The sequence below is a fragment of the Antechinus flavipes genome, chromosome 2 (assembly GCF_016432865.1).
Source record: "Antechinus flavipes isolate AdamAnt ecotype Samford, QLD, Australia chromosome 2, AdamAnt_v2, whole genome shotgun sequence".
Taxonomy (NCBI): Eukaryota; Metazoa; Chordata; class Mammalia; order Dasyuromorphia; family Dasyuridae; genus Antechinus; species Antechinus flavipes.
The window spans coordinates 58,735,225-58,754,508 of record NC_067399.1 but is presented as its reverse complement, the minus strand read 5'-3'; the positions used below and the strand labels follow the sequence as shown (position 1 = coordinate 58,754,508).

At 49.5% G+C, this 19,284-nt stretch overlaps 1 protein-coding gene across 1 annotated transcript in view; it reads left to right on the top strand.

The window, feature by feature from the left end:
* Positions 1 to 19,284, top strand: part of NECAB2 (N-terminal EF-hand calcium binding protein 2) — a 48,615-nt gene that overhangs the window by 20,898 nt on the left and 8,433 nt on the right. The window contains exons 4-10 of the mRNA XM_051974936.1: positions 1,612 to 1,637; positions 1,987 to 2,084; positions 5,713 to 5,849; positions 6,661 to 6,779; positions 7,616 to 7,695; positions 17,809 to 17,865; positions 18,503 to 18,615. Coding sequence (XP_051830896.1) covers positions 1,612 to 1,637; positions 1,987 to 2,084; positions 5,713 to 5,849; positions 6,661 to 6,779; positions 7,616 to 7,695; positions 17,809 to 17,865; positions 18,503 to 18,615 — 630 coding nt within the window. The remainder of the gene's footprint in view (positions 1 to 1,611; positions 1,638 to 1,986; positions 2,085 to 5,712; positions 5,850 to 6,660; positions 6,780 to 7,615; positions 7,696 to 17,808; positions 17,866 to 18,502; positions 18,616 to 19,284) is intronic.

The window sequence follows — 19,284 nt, the reverse complement described above, 5'->3', positions numbered from 1 at the left end:
CAGCCAGCCAGCCAGGCTCTCCCTGGTTTGGGGGACAGCTCTGACTCTTTCCTGGGCACCTGATTCCCCAGCCAGCCAGCCAGGCTCTCTCTGGTTTTGGGGACAGCTCTGACTCTTTCCTGGGCACCTGATTCCCCAGCCAGCCAGGCTCTCCCTGGTTTTGGGGACAGCTCCGACTCTTTCCTGAGCACCCAATTCCCCAGCCAGCCAGGCTCTCCCTGGTTTTCAGGGACAGCTCCGACTCTTTCCTGGGCACCTGACTCCCCAGCCAGCCAGCCAGGCTCTCCCTGGTTTTGGGGACAGCTCTGACTCTCCTGGGCACCTGACTCCCCCGCCCACCACTCTTGAATCTAGCTCTCCAACCCTTTCTTCTGGCCCCCTCCGGCAGCCTTTGCTCCCTTCATCTCCTGCTGTTTTCTCTCTCCGGTTTCTCGACAACAAGTTCCCTCACTCTCCACATCCCCCTCTTTCTGAACTTCCAGTTTCTCTCAGCAGTTTGCATCATGCTCTTTCATCTCTCCCCCCGTGGGGGATACGGTGGTGGGCAATTCTGCGGGCCTCACACAGGCCACCTGTCAGGCATTTCTCCTCAGAGTGGGAACAGAAGCTCACAGAGGCTCCCATTTGCACTACCACTATTCCTGACCCCACCCAACGGGGCTGATCTCAGAGCCACAGATCCTCTCCATCCAGTGTCCAGTCCGTCCTGTTTCGCTCCTTGGGTGCTCAGTTCTAAAGGTGATGAGTCAGAAAGAACTCTGGTTTAAGAGCGAAGGTGCAGGATCTGGCTCTGCCATTTCCTAGTCGTATGACCCTGGACTAGTCAATTAATAACTGAATCCTGACTCAGTGGTTCTGTTGCCCTTGGATTGGGTTCAATCATTCCTGATTAAGTCCCCTCCCGGAGCTCATTTTCTCTTCTCCTTTTCCCTTACTCTCACCCCCAAATGGTGATGGTTGTTTATTCTTCAGCATATGGTCAGTCGCTGAAGGAGCAGATTTCCTCATCCTTAAGTTGGAGGGGCTGAGCTTGGTGATCTCTAGGGTCCAGTCCAACTCTAACATTCTGTGGTTAGGATGGAACATACTTATGGAAGAGAGCCAGAGACTCCCAGAGTCCTCCCTGAGAACTACAGATTTTAACCAATCCTATGTGGAAATAATCCCTTCCTCCTTCCTCCTTGTTCATTAGTCACTCTAATGGTAAATAGAAAACAAGAATTCTTTGTCTTTAAGGAGGACCCTTCCATCCATAGAATTATAGACTTAAACCTGGAAGGAACCGTAGAGACCATCAGATTCAACCCTCTCATTTTGTAGATGAGGAGCCCAAGTCCCATGGAGGTTCTTAAGTGATTTCACAGGATCACTCAGGGCAAGGATCTGAGGACGTCTTCATCCCAAGCCAGGTCCACCCACCGTGCCGCCTCTTGGGTGCTCCAAACTTCCTCCCCTTCATTTGGGATCCAAGCCTAGGTGTTCCATCCCAGGGTGCCCTGAGCTGATATCTGAAAATGGGAAATCATTCTCCCTGTCACCTCTCCCTGGGGTTGGGCAGCTTCAGGTTTACTGACTCGCCATTTCTCTCTCCCTCCCTCCCTCCCTCTGCAGCCATGTGGACACCAAAGAGCTCTGCGGTAGGTGCCCCGAGGGTTAATTGGGGTGGGATGGAGAAGGACACCAGAGGGGAGCATGGGGAAAAGCTGAAGATATCTATGGAGAGGAAGTTCCCAAACAAAACTAGATAGGAGGCCCTGGGAGAGGAAAAGCTGGGAGAAGGGGGCAAGAGAGCCTCAGAATGCCGCTGGTAAGTGAGGAGTCTCCCCAAAGCCAGTGCCATCTGCATTTACTTTCCCCTGACAGCCTTCATCGCTCCCTTTGCCTGTACCTCATCCTGAATGCCCTCCATCATCCCCCCGATTTAGGGTCCTGGTCTTCTCAGTCATCCCATGCACGATCTGAGTGCCCTTCGCTCTCTTCCTGCAGATTACTTTGTGGACCACATGGGGGACTATGAGGACGTCCTAGCTTCCCTGGAGACCCTGAACCACTCTGTCCTGAAGGCCATGGGCTACACCAAGAAGGTGAGAACCAAGCCGACCTAAGGCGAGCCTTACTCACCATACACCAGTCACCGAGCTGGCGATGCAGAAACTGGGGGCCGTTACCTGGGTCCCCCGGGCTGGAAGGAGAGCCGGTCCCTCGTGTAGGTCCTTCGGGGACCCACCAGCAAAGGGACAAGTAGGGCGGAGACTCGCCGTGTCCGGGGAAGCCCTGTTTTGGGATGATCGGGAGGACATCTGTGTCCTGATCCTGGCGATTCTAGTCCTCCATGGCAAGGACCTCCTCCTAGTGCCGGGGACGCCAGTGGAGGGTGGGTTATTCATCCACTGTCCCGTGCTCGGGACTTGGGGGGGTTTCATGGCCTGGGCTCGGATCCTCATCGATGGCCGGTTCCCTGCATCCGTCCTTCCCGCAGGGCCTTTGTAAGGAGGTCCACACCCACTCCAGAGCTCCACAATAGCGATCCTTGCAGGGACAGCCCAGGTCTGTAATGGTAACAACCCCCTGACCGGGGGAAGTGATGGACCCTCCCCCATCCCACTGTCAGGATCCGAACCCAGACCTCCCCCACCGCGCCCCTCATAGCTACGGCACAGTGGAAGCACCGTTTGGAAGGAGGTCCCTTGGAGAAGCTCCATGGGTTTGCCAGTTACCCACAGGATGACACACACGACAGGGACTGCTGGTCCTGGAGGGGAGAAGGCCCGAATTCAAACCCAGCCTCCAGGGGGCAAGTCACTTACCTAACTGTCTGCTTCCGTTTCCCCAACTCTGAGATGGAGATCGCACAGCACCTTCCTGCCAGGGTGGGAGAATAGTTGTAAATCACTCGGCAACATGTGCCTCTGACCCTGTGCCGGCGGGACTGGGGAGAGAGAAGAAATTGGGAAAAGAGAGGAGAAAATGGAAGGTCACTCCGTGGATTCTGCTTACTGCTCACGGAGCCCCTTCTGTGTACAAAACCTCCTGCTCTTGGGGATCAGAGTCGGGCGTTCAGAGCTAGAAGGGAAGCAGTCGGAAGTGCTGTCTGTGGAGAGACCCAGTGTGCTCCCCTTCTAGGACAGGGTTAGTCCTGAGGAGAGTAAATTACCTTACCCCTCTGAGACTCAGTTTCCTCATCTATAAAATGGGAATAAAGACACTTGCGCTCCCTACCTTGATGTGAATCAGGTCAGTCAACTAGTATTTATTTAGCACCTATTGTGTGCCAGTATATTGGGAAGTACTGAGAATATCAAAAACAAGAACAAAAACCCACGGCCTCACAACTGAATAGGGAAGACAGTGCGCAAACAGCTGTGGATAAACAAGATGCGGCGTTAGAAGCGGAGGGTCGTCGCAGAAGGCAGGGATGGGAAGGGGGTCCGGGCAAAGCCTCCCGCAGGACGTAGGGTTTGGGCCGAGAGCCAGAGACCAGGATAAGCCCCATAAGCCGTAAAGCTATCTCTGATGTGAGTTACTATTAGGGGGTCAGCCGTCGAGGAGAATGGGATCCATGTTTCTTCTCTACCCCATCAGCCCCCTGAGGTGCCGAAGGGACCGTCTGCCTTTTTCAGCAGATCCCCCTCAGGAGGGGGATGATGAAACATTCCCCTCAGGAGGAAGGCTTCCACCTCGCAGGCTGGCCCCCAGGGATCTAGGAGGTTTCACCTCCAGAGAAAGGGATGGTTGTAGTTGGATTGTAATCCCAGATCTTTTACTTACCTGGTGGGCAGCCGGGTGGTGCAACGGACAGAGCACCGGGCCTGGAGTCAGGAAGACTCAGCATCCGAGTTCAAATCTGACCTCAGACACCTACTAGCTGTGAGACCCTGAGCAAGTCACTTTATCCCATTTACCTCAGTTTCCTCATTTGTAAAATGAGCTGGAAAAAGAAATGTCGAGCTATTCCAGTGTCTGGGCCAAGAAACCCCCAAATGGGGCCACGGAGAATCAGGCACGCGTGAAATGACTGAACCCCAAGAGATTTCTCACTTGTGCAGCCAGAGAACCCAGGGGCACAGGGGAACGGATCTCAGGCACTTGGTTTTCATTTTAAAAAATTAACTGGGAAGGCTAATCAGTGATTATAATTCAGCAAAAAATATCAGAACCCGAAGTAATTTTCTGAATGTTAATTAATTTTGCAAAAAGACAGTCTGACCCACAGCAAATCCTTCCCCTTCATCCATTCAATTACAAAGCCATCTCAAACAGTCCATGAAATTGCCTGCTCTGCGAAGATAGCGCCATTGTTTTTTCTTCTGTCTGATTCTGCCTCGCTCATTGTTACTGACTTTCTGGATGTCTTTCCCCTCCTTTCTGTTTGTTTCTCCCTATCTCTCCATCACTCTTCGTGTTAACTTTGTTCTCTCTCTAACCTTGTTCTTTCTCTGACTGTCTCTATTTTTGACAACTCTCTCTCCTCTTCCCCTGGTCCTTTCCCACTCTCTCTCTTTTTGTCCTTTTGTCTTTCTTCTCCCTTTTTCTCTCTCCCCTGCTCTACCTTCTTTTCTACTCTTTGTCCTTTCCTTCTTCCCTTTTGTCCTCACCTTGTTTTTTTTCCCTTTATCCCCCCTTTCCCTTTACCATCCTCTCCTCTTCATCCTCCATTTTCTCATCTTCCTCTTCCTCCTGCTTCTCTCTCTATCTTGTTTCTCTCTCTCTCCACCTCTCCTTCTATCTCTCTCTTCCATCTTTGTCTCTGTGTTTCTTTCTCTCACTCTTGCCTTTTTCTCTATTTCTCTCTCTCTCCACCTCTCCTTCTATCTCTCTCTTCCATCTTTGTCTCTGTGTTTCTTTCTCTCACTCTTGCCTGTTTCTCTATTTCTCTCTCTCTCCCTCTATCTCTCAGTCCCATTCCTGTGTTTCTGTTTCTCTCTCTGTCCTCCTCTCTCTATCTCTCTCTGTCTCTGTGTCTTTGTCTCTGTCTGTGTATCTCTTTCTCCCTCCTTCTCTCTCTTTCTTTCTCTCTCTCTCCCTCTCTACCTCCCTCTTTCCCTCTCTTTCTCTGTCTCTGTCTCTCCCTCCCTTTGTCTCTCTCTCTGTCTCTCTCTCCTCTCTTCTCTCTCCTCTCTCTTTCTTTCCTTCTTTCTCCCCCCTTCTCTCCTTACCTCCCTCTTTCCCTCTCTTTCTGTCTGTCTCTGCCTTTCTCTCCCTCCCTTTCTCTCTTTCTTTTTCTTTGTATCTCTCTCTCTGTCTCTTTCCCTCCCCCCTCTCTCTCTTCTCCCTTCTCCTAATGATAGTATCAGCGTGGTCCCTAAAGCCCTCCTCTCTGCTCTCCTACCCATTAGACTATGAGTTTCTCATTTTTATCCCCCAAACTTAGCACTTCTGTCATACAGTAGGCACTTAATAGTTGACCAAATCTTTAATTCTAAGACTAGGGATTCCGGATGCTTTCTATGACTTGGGCTCAGGAGTACCAGGGAATAAACAAAGAAGATGGAGGATTGGGGATACTAGACATGCTAATTAGCTGTTCACACTGAACCTGCTCTCCCCAAAATGTTGTTGACTTTTCAGGGGGAAGTAGAAGGAGCTACCTCTTGCTGGCCCCCCTCCCCCTCCACATCCCTGCCTCGTGTGCCTCCTCCAACACCCCCTCCCACCTCCAGTGGCCCCTGACTTCGTGCTCCTCATCCTTTTGTTCCTGCCCTCCCGCCACAGGTCTATGAGGGGGGATCCAATGTGGACCAGTTTGTGACCCGCTTTCTTCTCAAGGAGACAGCCAACCAGATCCAGTCCCTGCTGAGCTCTGTGGAGAGTGCGGTGGAGGCCATTGAGGAGCAGACCAGCCAAATACGGTGAGGGAGAAAACAAGGAGCCTTTGGAACAGCTCTGTGCCTATGTTTGCGTACACAGTAAATGCTTAGTAATTGCATTTCGTGAGCACATATACAAGTATAGATGAGTGGCTGGACTGGAGCCGAGAGACCCGGATTCCAGTCCTACCTGGAGCATTTACTAGGCAGGTGACTGAGCAAGGTGCTTAACTTCTCAAAAGCCTCAGTTGTGTTGTTGTCATTTTTCAGGTCCTACGGCTCCCCATGCCCTCCGTTTGGGGTTGAGCCTCAGTTTCCCCTTCTGTAGAAGGGTGTTAGTCACATGCACCCCTCCCCTCTGCCCCAAATCTGCAGGGGTGGAGGCAGGGCCACAGCGACCACGACCAGGGTGGGTGCCAGGGTGGGGAGGAGAGAGAAGCATCACAGGAGCTGATTATGGGTGGCGAACTAGGCTTTGCACCCATTATCTTATTTCCTCCTCCTGATAATTCTGTGAGCTAGGTATGGGAAGTCTTATTATTCCCAATTTCCAGGTAGGAAAAATGAGTTTCAGGGACAATGAATAACTAGCCCAGAGTCATGTAGCTGCTACATACCTGAGGCACAATGTGAAGCGGGGGCTTCCAGCAGGCAGAGAGAAGCTAGAACACATGTGACAAATGAACGGGCCGGGTGATGGACAAGGCTGGGGGGCCCCAAAGGGGGGAATGGAGAGTGACCTGGGGACCTCCCCAGGGCATGATGGGAGGCCAGTGTTGCACCCCTCCCAGGAATCCGTTGCTTCCCCTGAAGCCGTTGTAGACATGTACTTTTTTTTACACTTGCTCTGCAGACAGAACCCCAGCAAGCCTAGCCAAGGGGTGGCGGATACTTGGTACGGAAACCCGGCTCCCCGCTACCCCCCCAACCCCAGACTGCCGCCCGCCGAGCCCGGGAAGGGCTTTCCCTCTGGTGAGTGGGCGCGGGGTCCCGGGGGCCGGAGGGTCACCCCTGGTGGGAGGGGCCTGGATGGGCTCAGCCCGAGCCCGGGAAGGGCTTTCCCCCTGATGAATGGGCACGAGCATGTCCTGGGGGCCGGAGGGTCACCCCTGGTGGGAGGGGCCTGGATGGGCTCGGCCCGAGCCCGGGAAGGGCTTTCCCCCTGATGAGTGGGCGCGGGCATGTCCCGGGGGCCGGAGGGTCACCCCTGGTGGGAGGGGCCTGGATGGGCTCGGCCCGAGCCTGGGAAGGGCTTTCCCTCTGGTGAGTGGGCGTGGGCGTGTCCCGGGGGCCGGAGGGTCACCCCTGGTGGGAGGGGCCTGGATGGGCTCAGGCCTGAGAACCCTCGGAGGAGGGCGGGGGGCTGGGGGCGCTCACCCCGGGGCAGAATCCTGAAGTGGAACATCCCCACACTGGGGGCGGGAGGGTGGAGAGGGGGAGTCACGTCAATCAGCAAGCATTTATTAAGCGCTAACTAGATGCTAAGGCTGGGGGTAGCTGTGAGTATAGCCCCTGCCCTCAAGTTACTGTACTCTGATGGGGAAAACATGCGAGATAAACAGTGTGAATGGGAGGAAACCTCCAAGGGAGGGGCCGGGAGTGAGGAGGGCCAGGAAGGTAGGATTTGGGCTGCGACCGGGGGAGCTCTGGGCAGAGAAGAGGGAGAGGGGGTAGGGGAGCATTTGGAGGCGGGGACGCTGCACGTCTGGGAGACGCCCCAGGTCGGGCCGGACCCACTCACCCCATACCACCGCTCAGGGCTCCCCGGTCCTGGAGTCCCCTTAGTGAACCCTGCCTTTCCCCCTCAGGATCCCCAGACAGCAAGGAGGAAGGGCTGGAAGCACAGATCAGCCGCTTAGCCGAGCTGATAGAGAGGCTGGAGAATAAGGTAAAACAGCTGGGTGTGGGGCCCCCGCCTCCCCTTCTTGGTCCCTAAACCTGCTTCAGAACCCTCCCCCGACCCCTCCCCAGCACTTCCGCCCTGATATCCAGAGGTTTAGGAATCCAGCTTTCTCGGGGCTTATTTTGCCACCCCTTCCTCTCACCCCAGGAACTAGGAGTCCGTTAGGATGCACTTTAACCTTGGGCTGGTTGGAGACGATGTTTCATGGTCTGAGCTCCCAGTTCCAAACTATGAGAATGGTTAACTGATAGATATGGGAGCCCCTTTTCTACTAAAAAACCAAAGACAAAACAAAACAAAACAAAACAAAAAAAAACACTGAGACCAACAAAGTTTGGGAAAGAAATCCTACCTGATTCAAGCTGTCCTTATCCCAGAGCTTATCCTGGGTTACCCCCTCCCCCTCTCCCCCTCTCTCTGAGCATTTGTTCCAGGATGGGGGTGGGGGAGGGAGGGATGTCTGTTACGGGCCTGCATCGGGCCAGATGCTCTCCGGGATCGCTCCAACTCCGAGTCCCAAAGTCACAGCTGGGCGGGAGGAAGGAGATGGAGCTCATCCTTCAGGGAGTCTGGGTCTTCCGAGGAGAGGAAATTCATCTGTGAGCACTTCTAGGAGGAGGCAGAATATGACATCCCCTCTCAGGTCCCAGACCTACTTAGAGCATCCCTCACCCAGAATCTTCCACTTTGGCGTCCTGTCCCCTGTCTGGGATGTCAGGCATACAATGGCCTCTCTGGCTGTGGCTGCACAGGGAGCTGGTCTTTCCCATGTCTGGCATTTTATGTCTTTGTTTAGGACTTTAGAGCAAGGGAGAGAGATAGTTGGGAGAAGGGAATGAAGAGAGATAGTGATGAGGGAGAGATAGGGGGACGAAGGGGAGAGAGGAAAGGAGAGAGTGAGTGAGAGGGAGAGAGACAGAGAGGGAGAAGGAGAGAGAACAGACAGACAGAATGAGAAAGAGAATGAGAGAGAGAGACAGAGAGAGGGAAGAAAGAAAGGAGAAAGGGAGTGAGAGAGAGAGAGAGAAGAAAGGAAAGAGACAGAGGGAAATAGAGAGGCAAAGAATGAAAAATAGAATGAGAGACAGAAGAAAGGAGGAAAGGAGAGAGACAGACAGAGAATGAAAAAGAATGAGAGACAGAGAAGGAAGGAGGAAAAGAGAGAGAGAGAAAAAGACAGAGGAAGGAAAGAGACAGAGACTGAGAGAGACAGAGTCAGAAATAGAGAGAAAGAGAGAAACAGAGAAAGGAAAGAGACAGAGACTGAGAGAGACAGTCAGAAACAGAGAGAGAGAGAGAGAGAGAGAGAGAGAGAAGAGAGAGAGAGAGAGAGTGAAAAATAGAATGAGAGACAGAGAGAAGGAAGGAGGAAAAGAGAGAGACAGAGAGAGAAAGACAAAGAGAGAGACAGACAGACTGATACAGATACAGAGACAGACAGAATGAGAAAGAATGAGAGAAAGACAGAGAGAAAGAAGGAGGAAAGAAGTGAGACAGAGAGACAGAGAGAAGGAAGGAGGAAAAGAGAGAGAGAGAAACAAAGGAAAGAGACAGAGACTGAGAGAGACAGTCAGAGAGAGAGAGAGAGAGAGAGAGAGAGAGAGAGAGAGAGAGAGAGAATGAAAAATAGAATGAGAGACAGAGAGAAGGAAGGAGGAAAAGAGAGAGACAAAGAGAGGGACAGAGAGACAGACAGACAAATACAGATACAGAGACAGAGACAGAGACAGAATGAGAAAGAATGAGAAAGAGACAGAGAAGGAAGGAGGAAAGGAGAGAGGGAGAGAGGAGAGAGTTTTTCAGCTGCTTTGTAAATGTCATCAATGCCGTCCTCCTATGGGGCCTTAGCCAGACCAGAGGGACTGGAGAGAAAGCCATCTGGAGCAGGAGGGAGGCTGAGGTGACATGGAGGGGGTTCAGTCCTGCGCACTGAGTCCTGGAGGACCCCTCAGTGTCTGCAGAAACGAGGTTCCTGCCCCCGGCCCAGGGTCACGGAGCCCCTTGAGTGGCACTTGTAGGGAATCGCCAACAGGAACCGAAGCCCTAGAGACCCCAGTAGTTCCAAAGCCGCTGCGTGCCATTGATCGGATCCCAGTGAGAGCTGGGGTAGCAGGAGTGAGTTATTGATCTTCCCTTTGATGGAGGGGGAGCTCAGAGGCTAAAGGCCCCTTACAGTGTGTCAGGACAAGGCCTAGAGCAGGATTCGAGTTCTGAAACCCACGTGAGGCTTGTAGACAAAACAGTCAATAGACTGTGGGGAAAACCCGAGTTCCAATTCTGCCTCATACACTTAGTAGCTACGTGACCCTGGGCATTTCACCTGTTTGCCTCAGTCTCCTCATCTGTATGTGTTTTGTGAACCCTAAAGCTCACTCCAGATTTCCCTGGCACTTTATACTTTGCAAAACACTGTCCTTGCGAAGACCCTCTGATGTGGGTGGTACATGTGCTATTATTCCCATTTTGCTGAAGAGGAACATTGAGCTTCAGGTAAAACGACTGAGGGTCCTAGATTTAAGACTGGAGGGCTATGAGACCCACTTCCTTCATTTCACAGAGGAGGAGACAGGTTCGGGGGTGAAGGTCAGACGCATGATTGGCGGCTGGTCTCCTAAATCCCAGTCCCCATCTTTGCCGAGTCAGCCAGGGCGAGAATCCCAGCCTCTGTTTCTAGGTGCAGCCACAGGCGATGCTGACTTATTGGCATTGTCGTGATTAATGATTAATTAAGAGTCCCGGCCTGAACCAATCAGTAAGCAGCTTCCGGGGTTGCTTTTTGCTGGGCAGGGGGGGCTGGGCTCCGAGCCTGGAACGGGAGCAGAATGCGGGGCTGGGAAATCACTGATTTAGAGCCAGCCGTGACCTTTCAGAAGTGTCCGACTCTGGGACCTCATTAGGGCTTTTCTCAGCAGAGACTGAGTGATTTACCATTTCCCTCTCCAGCTCATTTTTCCAGAAACAGAGGCTCAAGTGACTTGCCTTCAGAGGCCAGGAAATCAAACCTACCCACTGAGGCAGAAGGAGATTAAGTTACTTGTCCAAGATCTCTCTGCCCTCTGGTTTGCCCCCTGCCCTTGGACCCCGGCCTTCCGGGGAGGGGGCTGGGGCAGGGTGGTCTGGGGCTGAGGGAGAGGCTCAGCAGAGGCCAGATCCAGAGTCAGCCCGCATCCCCGGCCTCTGCAGGAGGTACTCAGCAGGACCAGAGAGCCCAGGTTGTCATAACAACTTGGGGCAGCTCAGGAGGGAGCTCTTGGAGTCTATTATTAGAACGCTGGTCGCCCTAACAACCAAGGCTCTTCAGAGATGACAGGCTCATGGGCTGAGCTTCCTCATTATCTTTGATTTGTTTTCCTTCCTCGGCCCCCTGCCCCACTGCATCCCGGGGAAGGGCCGTCCCAGCTGTCAGGCCGGCCTGTGCCCTAGCCCACTGGCAAGTGCTCCCTGACATCCAACCTCTGGCCTAGCATCCCCATCACTAGCATCCCTAACATGTCACTTTTGTGGTTTTTTGCACTTAATCATATTTGCTTTTTTTCCCCCCAATTACATGTAAAGGTCGTTTTCAACATTCGTTTTTGTAAGATTTTGACTTCCAAATTTGTCTCCCTCCCCCTCCTCAAGATGGCAAACAATCTAATACACACGTGCAATCATATCACTTTGTACAGTTTGCAAAGCGCATCGTATGGGATCTCACTTGATCCTCACAACCCTAGGATAGAGTTACTATCTTCATTTTACAGATTGGGAACCTGAGGCAGACAGAGGTTAAGTGCTTTGTTAAGTATCCAAGGCAGGATTTGAACTCAGATTTTCTTCTGACCGCTGCTTCCCCAATCTGCCCTTCCTTCTATATCCCAGTCCCTTTTTAGTTTCTTGTAGTATAATAGAATTCTGTATCCAACCTTTTTCCAGTACAATTTTCTATCTCCTTTATTTTGAGGGATATCATCTCATCAAAGCCACCTTATATCTGCATCCTCTGCCCATGTAGACTCCTTCTTATTGCCCTTTCCATAATAAAATTCTTAAGAGTTACAAATATCGTCTCGCCATATAGAAATATAAACAATTTAACCTTATTGAATCCCTTATGTTTTCTCTTTCTTGTTTCTTATTTTAACTTTTTATGTTTCCCTTGAGTCTTGTATTTGAAAATCAATCTTTTTATTCCGCTCTGGTCTTTTAATTAGGAATGGTAGAAAGTTCCCTATTTCATTAAATATCCATTTTCTCCCTAAAGTATTTATATTCAGTTTAAATTCAGATTTTCTTAACTTGGGTTTTAATCAGTCCTAAATGTCTAGATGCTTCCAAATTTCTACAAATCAGATGCTTCCAAATTTCTACAAATCAGAACTCCCAGAAAGTAGAGTTTCAGAGCTGCCTCTGAGCCAGGGGAGCAACTGCCCTGGTGCCCCCTGAGAAGAGCACAGCCCACCGCAGCCATGGATTCCTTCTTTCCTTTCCCTGTCTCTTACATTGGGCAGGGGGTGGGGAGGCTAGAACCCAATTAGTCTCTTTGTGCCCTGGAGAGGAATCAAAGATGTAATGGAAAGACCACTGGACATAGAGAGCTTGAGTTTGTAGCTGAGCAGCTATTCACTGTTATCTTCCTCAAGCCATGGACTTCAGGTCCACCATTTTTTGATCTTTTATAATGCAACATTTCTCTAAAGAAAGGTACGCTAATCTCTGAGGGAAGAAGAATTGACTTATAGCAGCAAAGGAGAGAGGAAGGGGATAGGAAGGGGGAGACCAAGGACAAAGGCAGGGCCTGGGGGGGTTATATCCAGGAGGGAAAGTGGAAAAGGAGCACAGAAGATAAGGTCAAGGTTCGGACACAAGGTTCAATCTTTCCACATCCTCTTGGATTATATTAGTGTCATGAAGATTAAATTGCATTAGATCACTGAAAGATCTAATTTGGTTTTTTTATAGCCTGAATTTTGGCCACTCCAAAGCACTTTCTCCTTATTTATGACAGTACTCTTACAGAGTTAAGTGCCCCAGTAATATTATTTTGCTTCACATTGTGTTTTCAGAGAACTGGTTAACAGGGTTAGGTAGAGTTTGCCTGTCCACATAAAAAAGTAACTTATAATCCCAGGCAGTGTATGGCCATGGTTGGAGAATTTGGAGATTCTGGACTTCATTCCCTTCATTTTTCAGATGAAGAAACTGAGGCACATGAGGGACAAGTAACAACCCCATCTGTTACCCTGGCTAACGCATTGTTTGGAGGTGTTAGAGACTGAAAACAGAGCAGAAAGGTACAGGTGCTTTGGGGTCTGAAATAATGGAGTCAGGACTTGAACAAGTTCCTCTAGCTCCAAAGTTTCTCCTGAGAGAATATAGTCCCTCATTCAAGATATACATCTCTTTTTTCCCTCTTTCTTTGCATCCATTCATCATTTTAAAAAATTATTCTTTTTAAATTTTGAGTTTCACATTCACTTCCTCTCTCCCACCCCCTTTTCCACCCACTGAGAAAACAAACAATTGGACATCAATTCATACATGTGAAATCATTTCTATATTAGCCATATTCCCTCCAAAAGCAATAAAAATAAAGTGAAAAAAATCATGCTTCAGTCTGCACTAGAGTTCATCAGTTCTCTCTCTGGAGGTGGAGAGGATTTTTTAATCTCGAGTCCTTTGAAATTGTCTTGGATCATTGTATTGATCAGAGTAGCCAAGTCTTTCAGAGCTGATCTTCATGTGATATTGCTGTTACTGTGCACAATGGTTTTCTTGTACTCCCTTCACTTTGTGTTGTTGATAAAGGTCTTGCCATGTTTTCCTGAAACCTTGTCATTTCCCACGGCACAAGTATTCCATCAAAGTCATAGGCAAAGCAGACATTTTGATGGGGGAGAGGGAGAGGTTAAGAGAAGCAAATTAAGTAGTGTCCATGGAAAATGCCAGTTTGGGAGAATTTGACAGCAGTCAGTTTTGCTAACCTATTGCCATCAGACAAAAGGGTTAGCACTGAGAGAATGGGGGGAGAGGAGGGAAGGATGGGAAAGAAGGAGGCAAAGCAGGTGGATATAGGCAGAAAGAGACCAAAGGAAGAAATGGAGGGAGAGAAAGAGACAAAGGAGTGGGGAAAAGAAAAAGAGAGAGAGGGAGGGAAAGAGAGAGAGAAACACACACACATAGAAAGAGAGAGAGAGACAGAGACTGACAGAAAGAGAGAGAGAGAGAGAGAGAGAGAGAGAGAGAGAGAGAGATTGACATGCAATCAAAAAGAAGATCTGATAGCGATCCCAAAGGGAGAAGAAATTATTATGGCTGGCTGTGCTCAGGAAAGTCTTTCTAACTTTGAAAGATGTATGAGATTTGGAAAAATAAAGAAAGGGAGAGAGAGAGACATACTAGGTAAGAGGAATACAGTAAGCAAAAGCATCCAGGTGGCTGTATATAGTAATGAGAACATTGGTCTGGCTAGAATAGGAAGCTTTTAGAGGGGAATAATGGAAGATGAGGCTCCAGAAGTAGGGTGCCAGATTGGGAAGAACTTGAATTCCTTACTAGATTTGGTCTTTATCCTACAAGGAATGGAAAATAAGCTGACTTTGGGGTCAAGAAGACCTGAGTTCAAGTCCCAAAGACACATTCTTGGCTTTGTGAGTCACCCTTTTAGTGTGCCAGGCAATTCAGTGAGACTACAAATTATGGAGAAGGTGCAAAATTGCATCCCTTAAAATAAATACCAATAAAATCACAGCTCAATAAACATTTATTAAGGAACTCGGCTTTATGCTAAGCTCTGAGGACATAAAAGGGGCAAAAAAGTCCCTGTCCTCAGGGAGCTTACAGTCAAATGGGGGAGACAACATTCAAGCAAATATTTACAAAGCAAGCTGTAGACAGGATCTATTTTGTTGTTGTTCAGTTGGGTCTGAACCTGTTGACAAAGATACTGAGTGTTTTGCTGTTTCCTTTTCCAGCTCATTTTATAGATAAGGAAACTGAGGCAAACAGGAGAAGTGACTTCCCCAGGGTCACACAGCTAGTGAGTGTCTGTATTCAGATTTGACTTCAGACCCTGTGCACTTTCCAGTAGGCTACTGAGCTGCCTTTGAGACAGGACAAATAGGAGATAATTAGCAGAGGGAAGGCATTGGAATAAAAAGGGATTGGGCAAGGTTTCCAGTAAAAAATTCTGGACTGATCAAAGGAAGCCAGAGTTGAAGAGGGAGGACATTTTAAGCCTGGAGGACAGTCAAGAAAATGCCCCAATCCAGTGAAAGCCAAATAAACAGGCAAAAAAAATGCAGAGTCAAAAACTGATAAGGACACGGTGGAATGATTTTTGAGTAGATGAGGGCCCTGTAGCAAGTGAGACTTTGGGAAGATTAACCTGCTGTGTCACAGCATGGATTGGAGGACCCAGAGACCAGATTAACAATCGCTAATAATAATAATATCTAGCATTTATGTGGCACTTCTTTTACAAGTATGTTCTCATCTGATCCTCACAAAAGAGGGAACTATTCTTATTATCCCCAACTTACAGATAAGGGAACTAAGCCAGAAAAAAAAGGTTAAATGACTTATCTAGGTTCAACCAGTTAGTAAGTGTCTCTCTGTTTCTGTCTCTGATTCTCTATCTTTCCTATGTACATTCCTGATTCCTCCCTATATACAGAGTGTCCACCAAGACCATGCGATGTAGGGGAAATAACTTGCCCTATGACTCTGGGTAAAGTTATTTTACCTCTCTGAGCCTCAGTTTCCCCATCTGTAACATAGGAATGATAGCCTTTATTCGACCTGCTTAGGATCACAGATTGAGCTGAAAGGAACCATAGCAGCCATCTAGAACAAGAGCCTGCCTTCTGTTTTACAGATGAGGAAAATGAAAAATAGATTGGCCACAAAGAAGGCAGTTTTGTAAAGCTATAGAACTCCAGTAACATCAGCAGTGGGTAAACTGGTTTCAATGCCTACGCTGGTGAATGATGGGGCTAGGGGGAGCTGTCCCCTCCAGCTGGGCAGTCCACCTCCGCCTCAATGCCTTCATCTTTGTCTGGGCCTGCAGGGGAATTCCTCTGGGGGGGCACACGCCAGGGTCACATAGCCAAGGCTAGGTACATACCTCCCCCTTGGCCCACTTCCATCTGCAGCTGAGGACGGGATTTTGTGGAGGTTGGGCAAGATTTAAATGAGAATATGCACCGAAGGCTCTAGAGAAATACCAGTTGTGATTGTCATGAATTATTGTAATTATAACAATTATTTTTATGTTCCTACCTTGCTTTTCTGCCCCTTTTAAACCACTAACTTGAAATTACAAATTAATTGACGACTTCTCTGGACTCCCAGAGCTCAGAGCTCTGGCTTCTCACCCTTGCTTCCTCTGTGAGTATGAAACAATTTTGCCTCTTTAGTTTTTCTCCAAAATAACAGGGATGGATCTCCAAGGTCCTGCCCAGGGAATTTTTTTTTCCTGAGGCAATTGTGGTTAAGTGACTTGCCCAGGGTCACACAGCCAGGAGGTGTTAAGTGCCTGAGGCCAAATTTGAACTCAGGTCCTCCTGACTCAGGGCTGGGGCTCCATGCACTGCACCACCTCGCTGCCCCTGGGTTCTAAGGGCATCATAGCTCTAACATGGGTGATTTACAGCTAAAAGCAAGGAAATAACCACCTACTGGGCGCCAGACACTGCTAAGCCCTATACAAAATCCATCTTATGCGATCCTCACGACAATCTCGGGAGGTGGGTGCTGTTATTTCCCCCCTTTTATAGTTTAGAAAACTGAGGTGGACAGTTGAAGTTCCCGCCCAGGGTCGCACAGCTGGTAAGGATCGGAATCCAGGCCCGAGATTCCCATTCTTGGTTCCAAGGGACCGCTGAGCTCCGACGTCCCGCCTTCCAAGGCCCGTCCAGCCCTCGGGCTCCGCTCCCAGGCTCCCCCGGACGCCGCTAATTTAAGACCATTCCAGCTTTGTCGCAGGGACCTTTCCAGCTCTGACATTTTGCGGTAAGGGCCGGTTCCCAGCTCTGCCGTTCTGTGCTCTGTCTGTCCGGAAGGACACATACCATCTGCTCCTGATGAGCGGGGGTGGGCGACTCCGTCCGTCGGATCCCGGATTTAATCTGAGCGTCAGACGGAAGGGGGAACATCTGCTCCTTTGGCTGAACCCCCGGCTCCTGAGCAGGCGAGAGGGAGACCGAAGGGGTCCTCAGGGGAGCGGGGCCGGTGTCCCGGGGGCAGGATACGCAGATATTGCGCCTGTGGTTATATAGCCCAGGGTGAGCCATCCAAGACTCAGAGTCTGCTCCTCCCTAAATTCTGGAAACCAGAGGCAGAATTAATCCCCGTTCCCCCCTCCCTGTCTGTATAGTCCCTTGCATATATCGGTACTGATTAGGATCCATGTTCCCAGATACTCGGAGAAGAGAAACAATAGAATGTCAATCAGGATATTTCACTTTTCCAGGGATTTTTCTAGCAAAACATCATCTGTGAAATGGGCACGTTGAAAAAAAAAGTTTTATATATATATAGTTTTATAAATGTGTGTGTGTGTGTGTGTGTGTGCGCGCGCGTGTAAAAGAAAGAAATGGGCACTTCGGGTGTGGAGCTTTCTGGAACAGCATCGTATCATCAGCATTATCCCCAAAGATCCAAGGCTTCCCAAATCTGTTGAAATTCAGTCCCTATAGCCTTGGTCCCCTGTCTAACTCGGGAACTATTGATGGGAGGGCCCAGATGACCCAACAGACCTTCCCAAGTAGGACCGACTTTCTGAAGCCTCTTTAGAAAGCCATCCTAACAAAAAAAAGGGAAAAAAGCAAATTTCAAGTCTGCCTCTTATTAACCATATGCTCTTGGGCAAGGCAATTCATTTCATTCAAAGGAATCTCCAAGGGAGAAGGACCATCAGCCTCACAGGGTTGGTGGTGAAGATTCAAGGAGAAAGCATCCACAAGGTGCTTTGTGAGCCTGAGCTGGACCTCCCGGGTGATGTGCTTCATGTTGCAGAGACTGCGTCTTATTTACATTTTGGCTTCCAGCGCTGTGATTTGCACCCACTGCTCGCTTAATAAATGTTGATTGAACGGACTCCTGTTTTATTGATTCCAGACCCTGTGGTTTGATCTGCATCAGCGTCTCTCCGATGGAAACAGTACGGCTTGCACCGTGAGTACCCGTCCCCCACCGGGCTTTCCGTGTCTGTCTGTTTCTGGAGAGGGACCCCACAGCCATTGCTGATGGGAATTTTTCAGCTCAGAGCAGAGAATTTTTAAATAAAACGAATGAAATTTGGGGCTGGCTGCAGTGAATACAAAATGGCCGACCACTCAGTGACCAAACTGAAAAAGGCGAGAGGGAGCCAGCTCACAGCCACAGCAGGGGACAAGTCCGGTCCCAGAGCCTATGGAGACTGGGGAGGGGTCAACGTCACACCGAGGAGGGGCATTCATCAAATTTAGAGGGAGAAGAAAACAGACCATCTAGAACAGGGATTCTTACACTGGAGTCCATGAACTTATTTTAAAAAATATTTTGATAAATGCATTTCAATATAATTGGCTTCCTTTTGTATACACGTGTATTTTATATTATTCATTTGAAGCCTTATTCTGAGAAAGCCCAACCAGACTACCAAAGGGTTAGATATCCCTGGGCTAGTCCAACCCTCTCATATTACAGATGAGGAAACTGAGTCCCACAAAGGCTAAATAAATAAATTCTGAAGTAACAGAGAGCATAAGGAGCAAAGTCTTGGCTGGAAACCCTGCCCTCCGGGTTGGTAATCTCCCCTCTCCTCCCTCAGTATCTCCTCTTGGTGAGACAAGAGATGGTGGTCTCCCGGGAGCACCTTGGAGAGTTCCTGAGCTCCCTGAGGCAGTACCTGAGGAGCACAGCAGAGGACAGCCACTGTTTCCAGTAAGTCCCCCTCGATTTGTTGGCAGGGAGGGGGCAAGGTGGGGTGGGCCTTCTGGGAAACACTCCCTCCTAAGGAACATGAAATCTAGGCTCCCCTCACTCCCACATCTTAGGATTAGACGGGGATGCGCTAGGGAAACCCACCAACCCTGGCTCCTTCCTGTTTTCTCAGCTTTTGCCAAAGGATTGATAGGATGACCAAGAAGGAATGAGTGTCCTCTTGTTCTAGGGGCTCAGAAGCAACCCTGAGCATTTATAAGTGTCTTAAATGTGCCAAGAATTGAGATAATTGCTATAGTTAATAAGCTACCTGAGGTTGGATTTGAACTTGGGTCTTCTTGACTCCATCCTACTCACTGTACTACTAAGGCAGGAGACAGTGGTGGGGGCTCAGAGATTGCAAGAAGTACAATGCTAAAGGGCACCAGTTTATCAAAGCCCCTTGAACCTGAACTCCGTAGCGATGACCTTGACCTTGTGATGGCAGTTTCCCAGCTCCATCCTCCATGTCCCAGTGCCATTCACCTTCCCTGGCTCCATGCCGACTTGTCTACCCCAAACCTTCTGACCTATAACACTAGGATCTAAAATTCTATTCTGTCACCGGTATGATGCAGTGGGGAAAATGCCAAAGTGATTTGGAGCTGATAAATAAGTTGTGGAAAGACT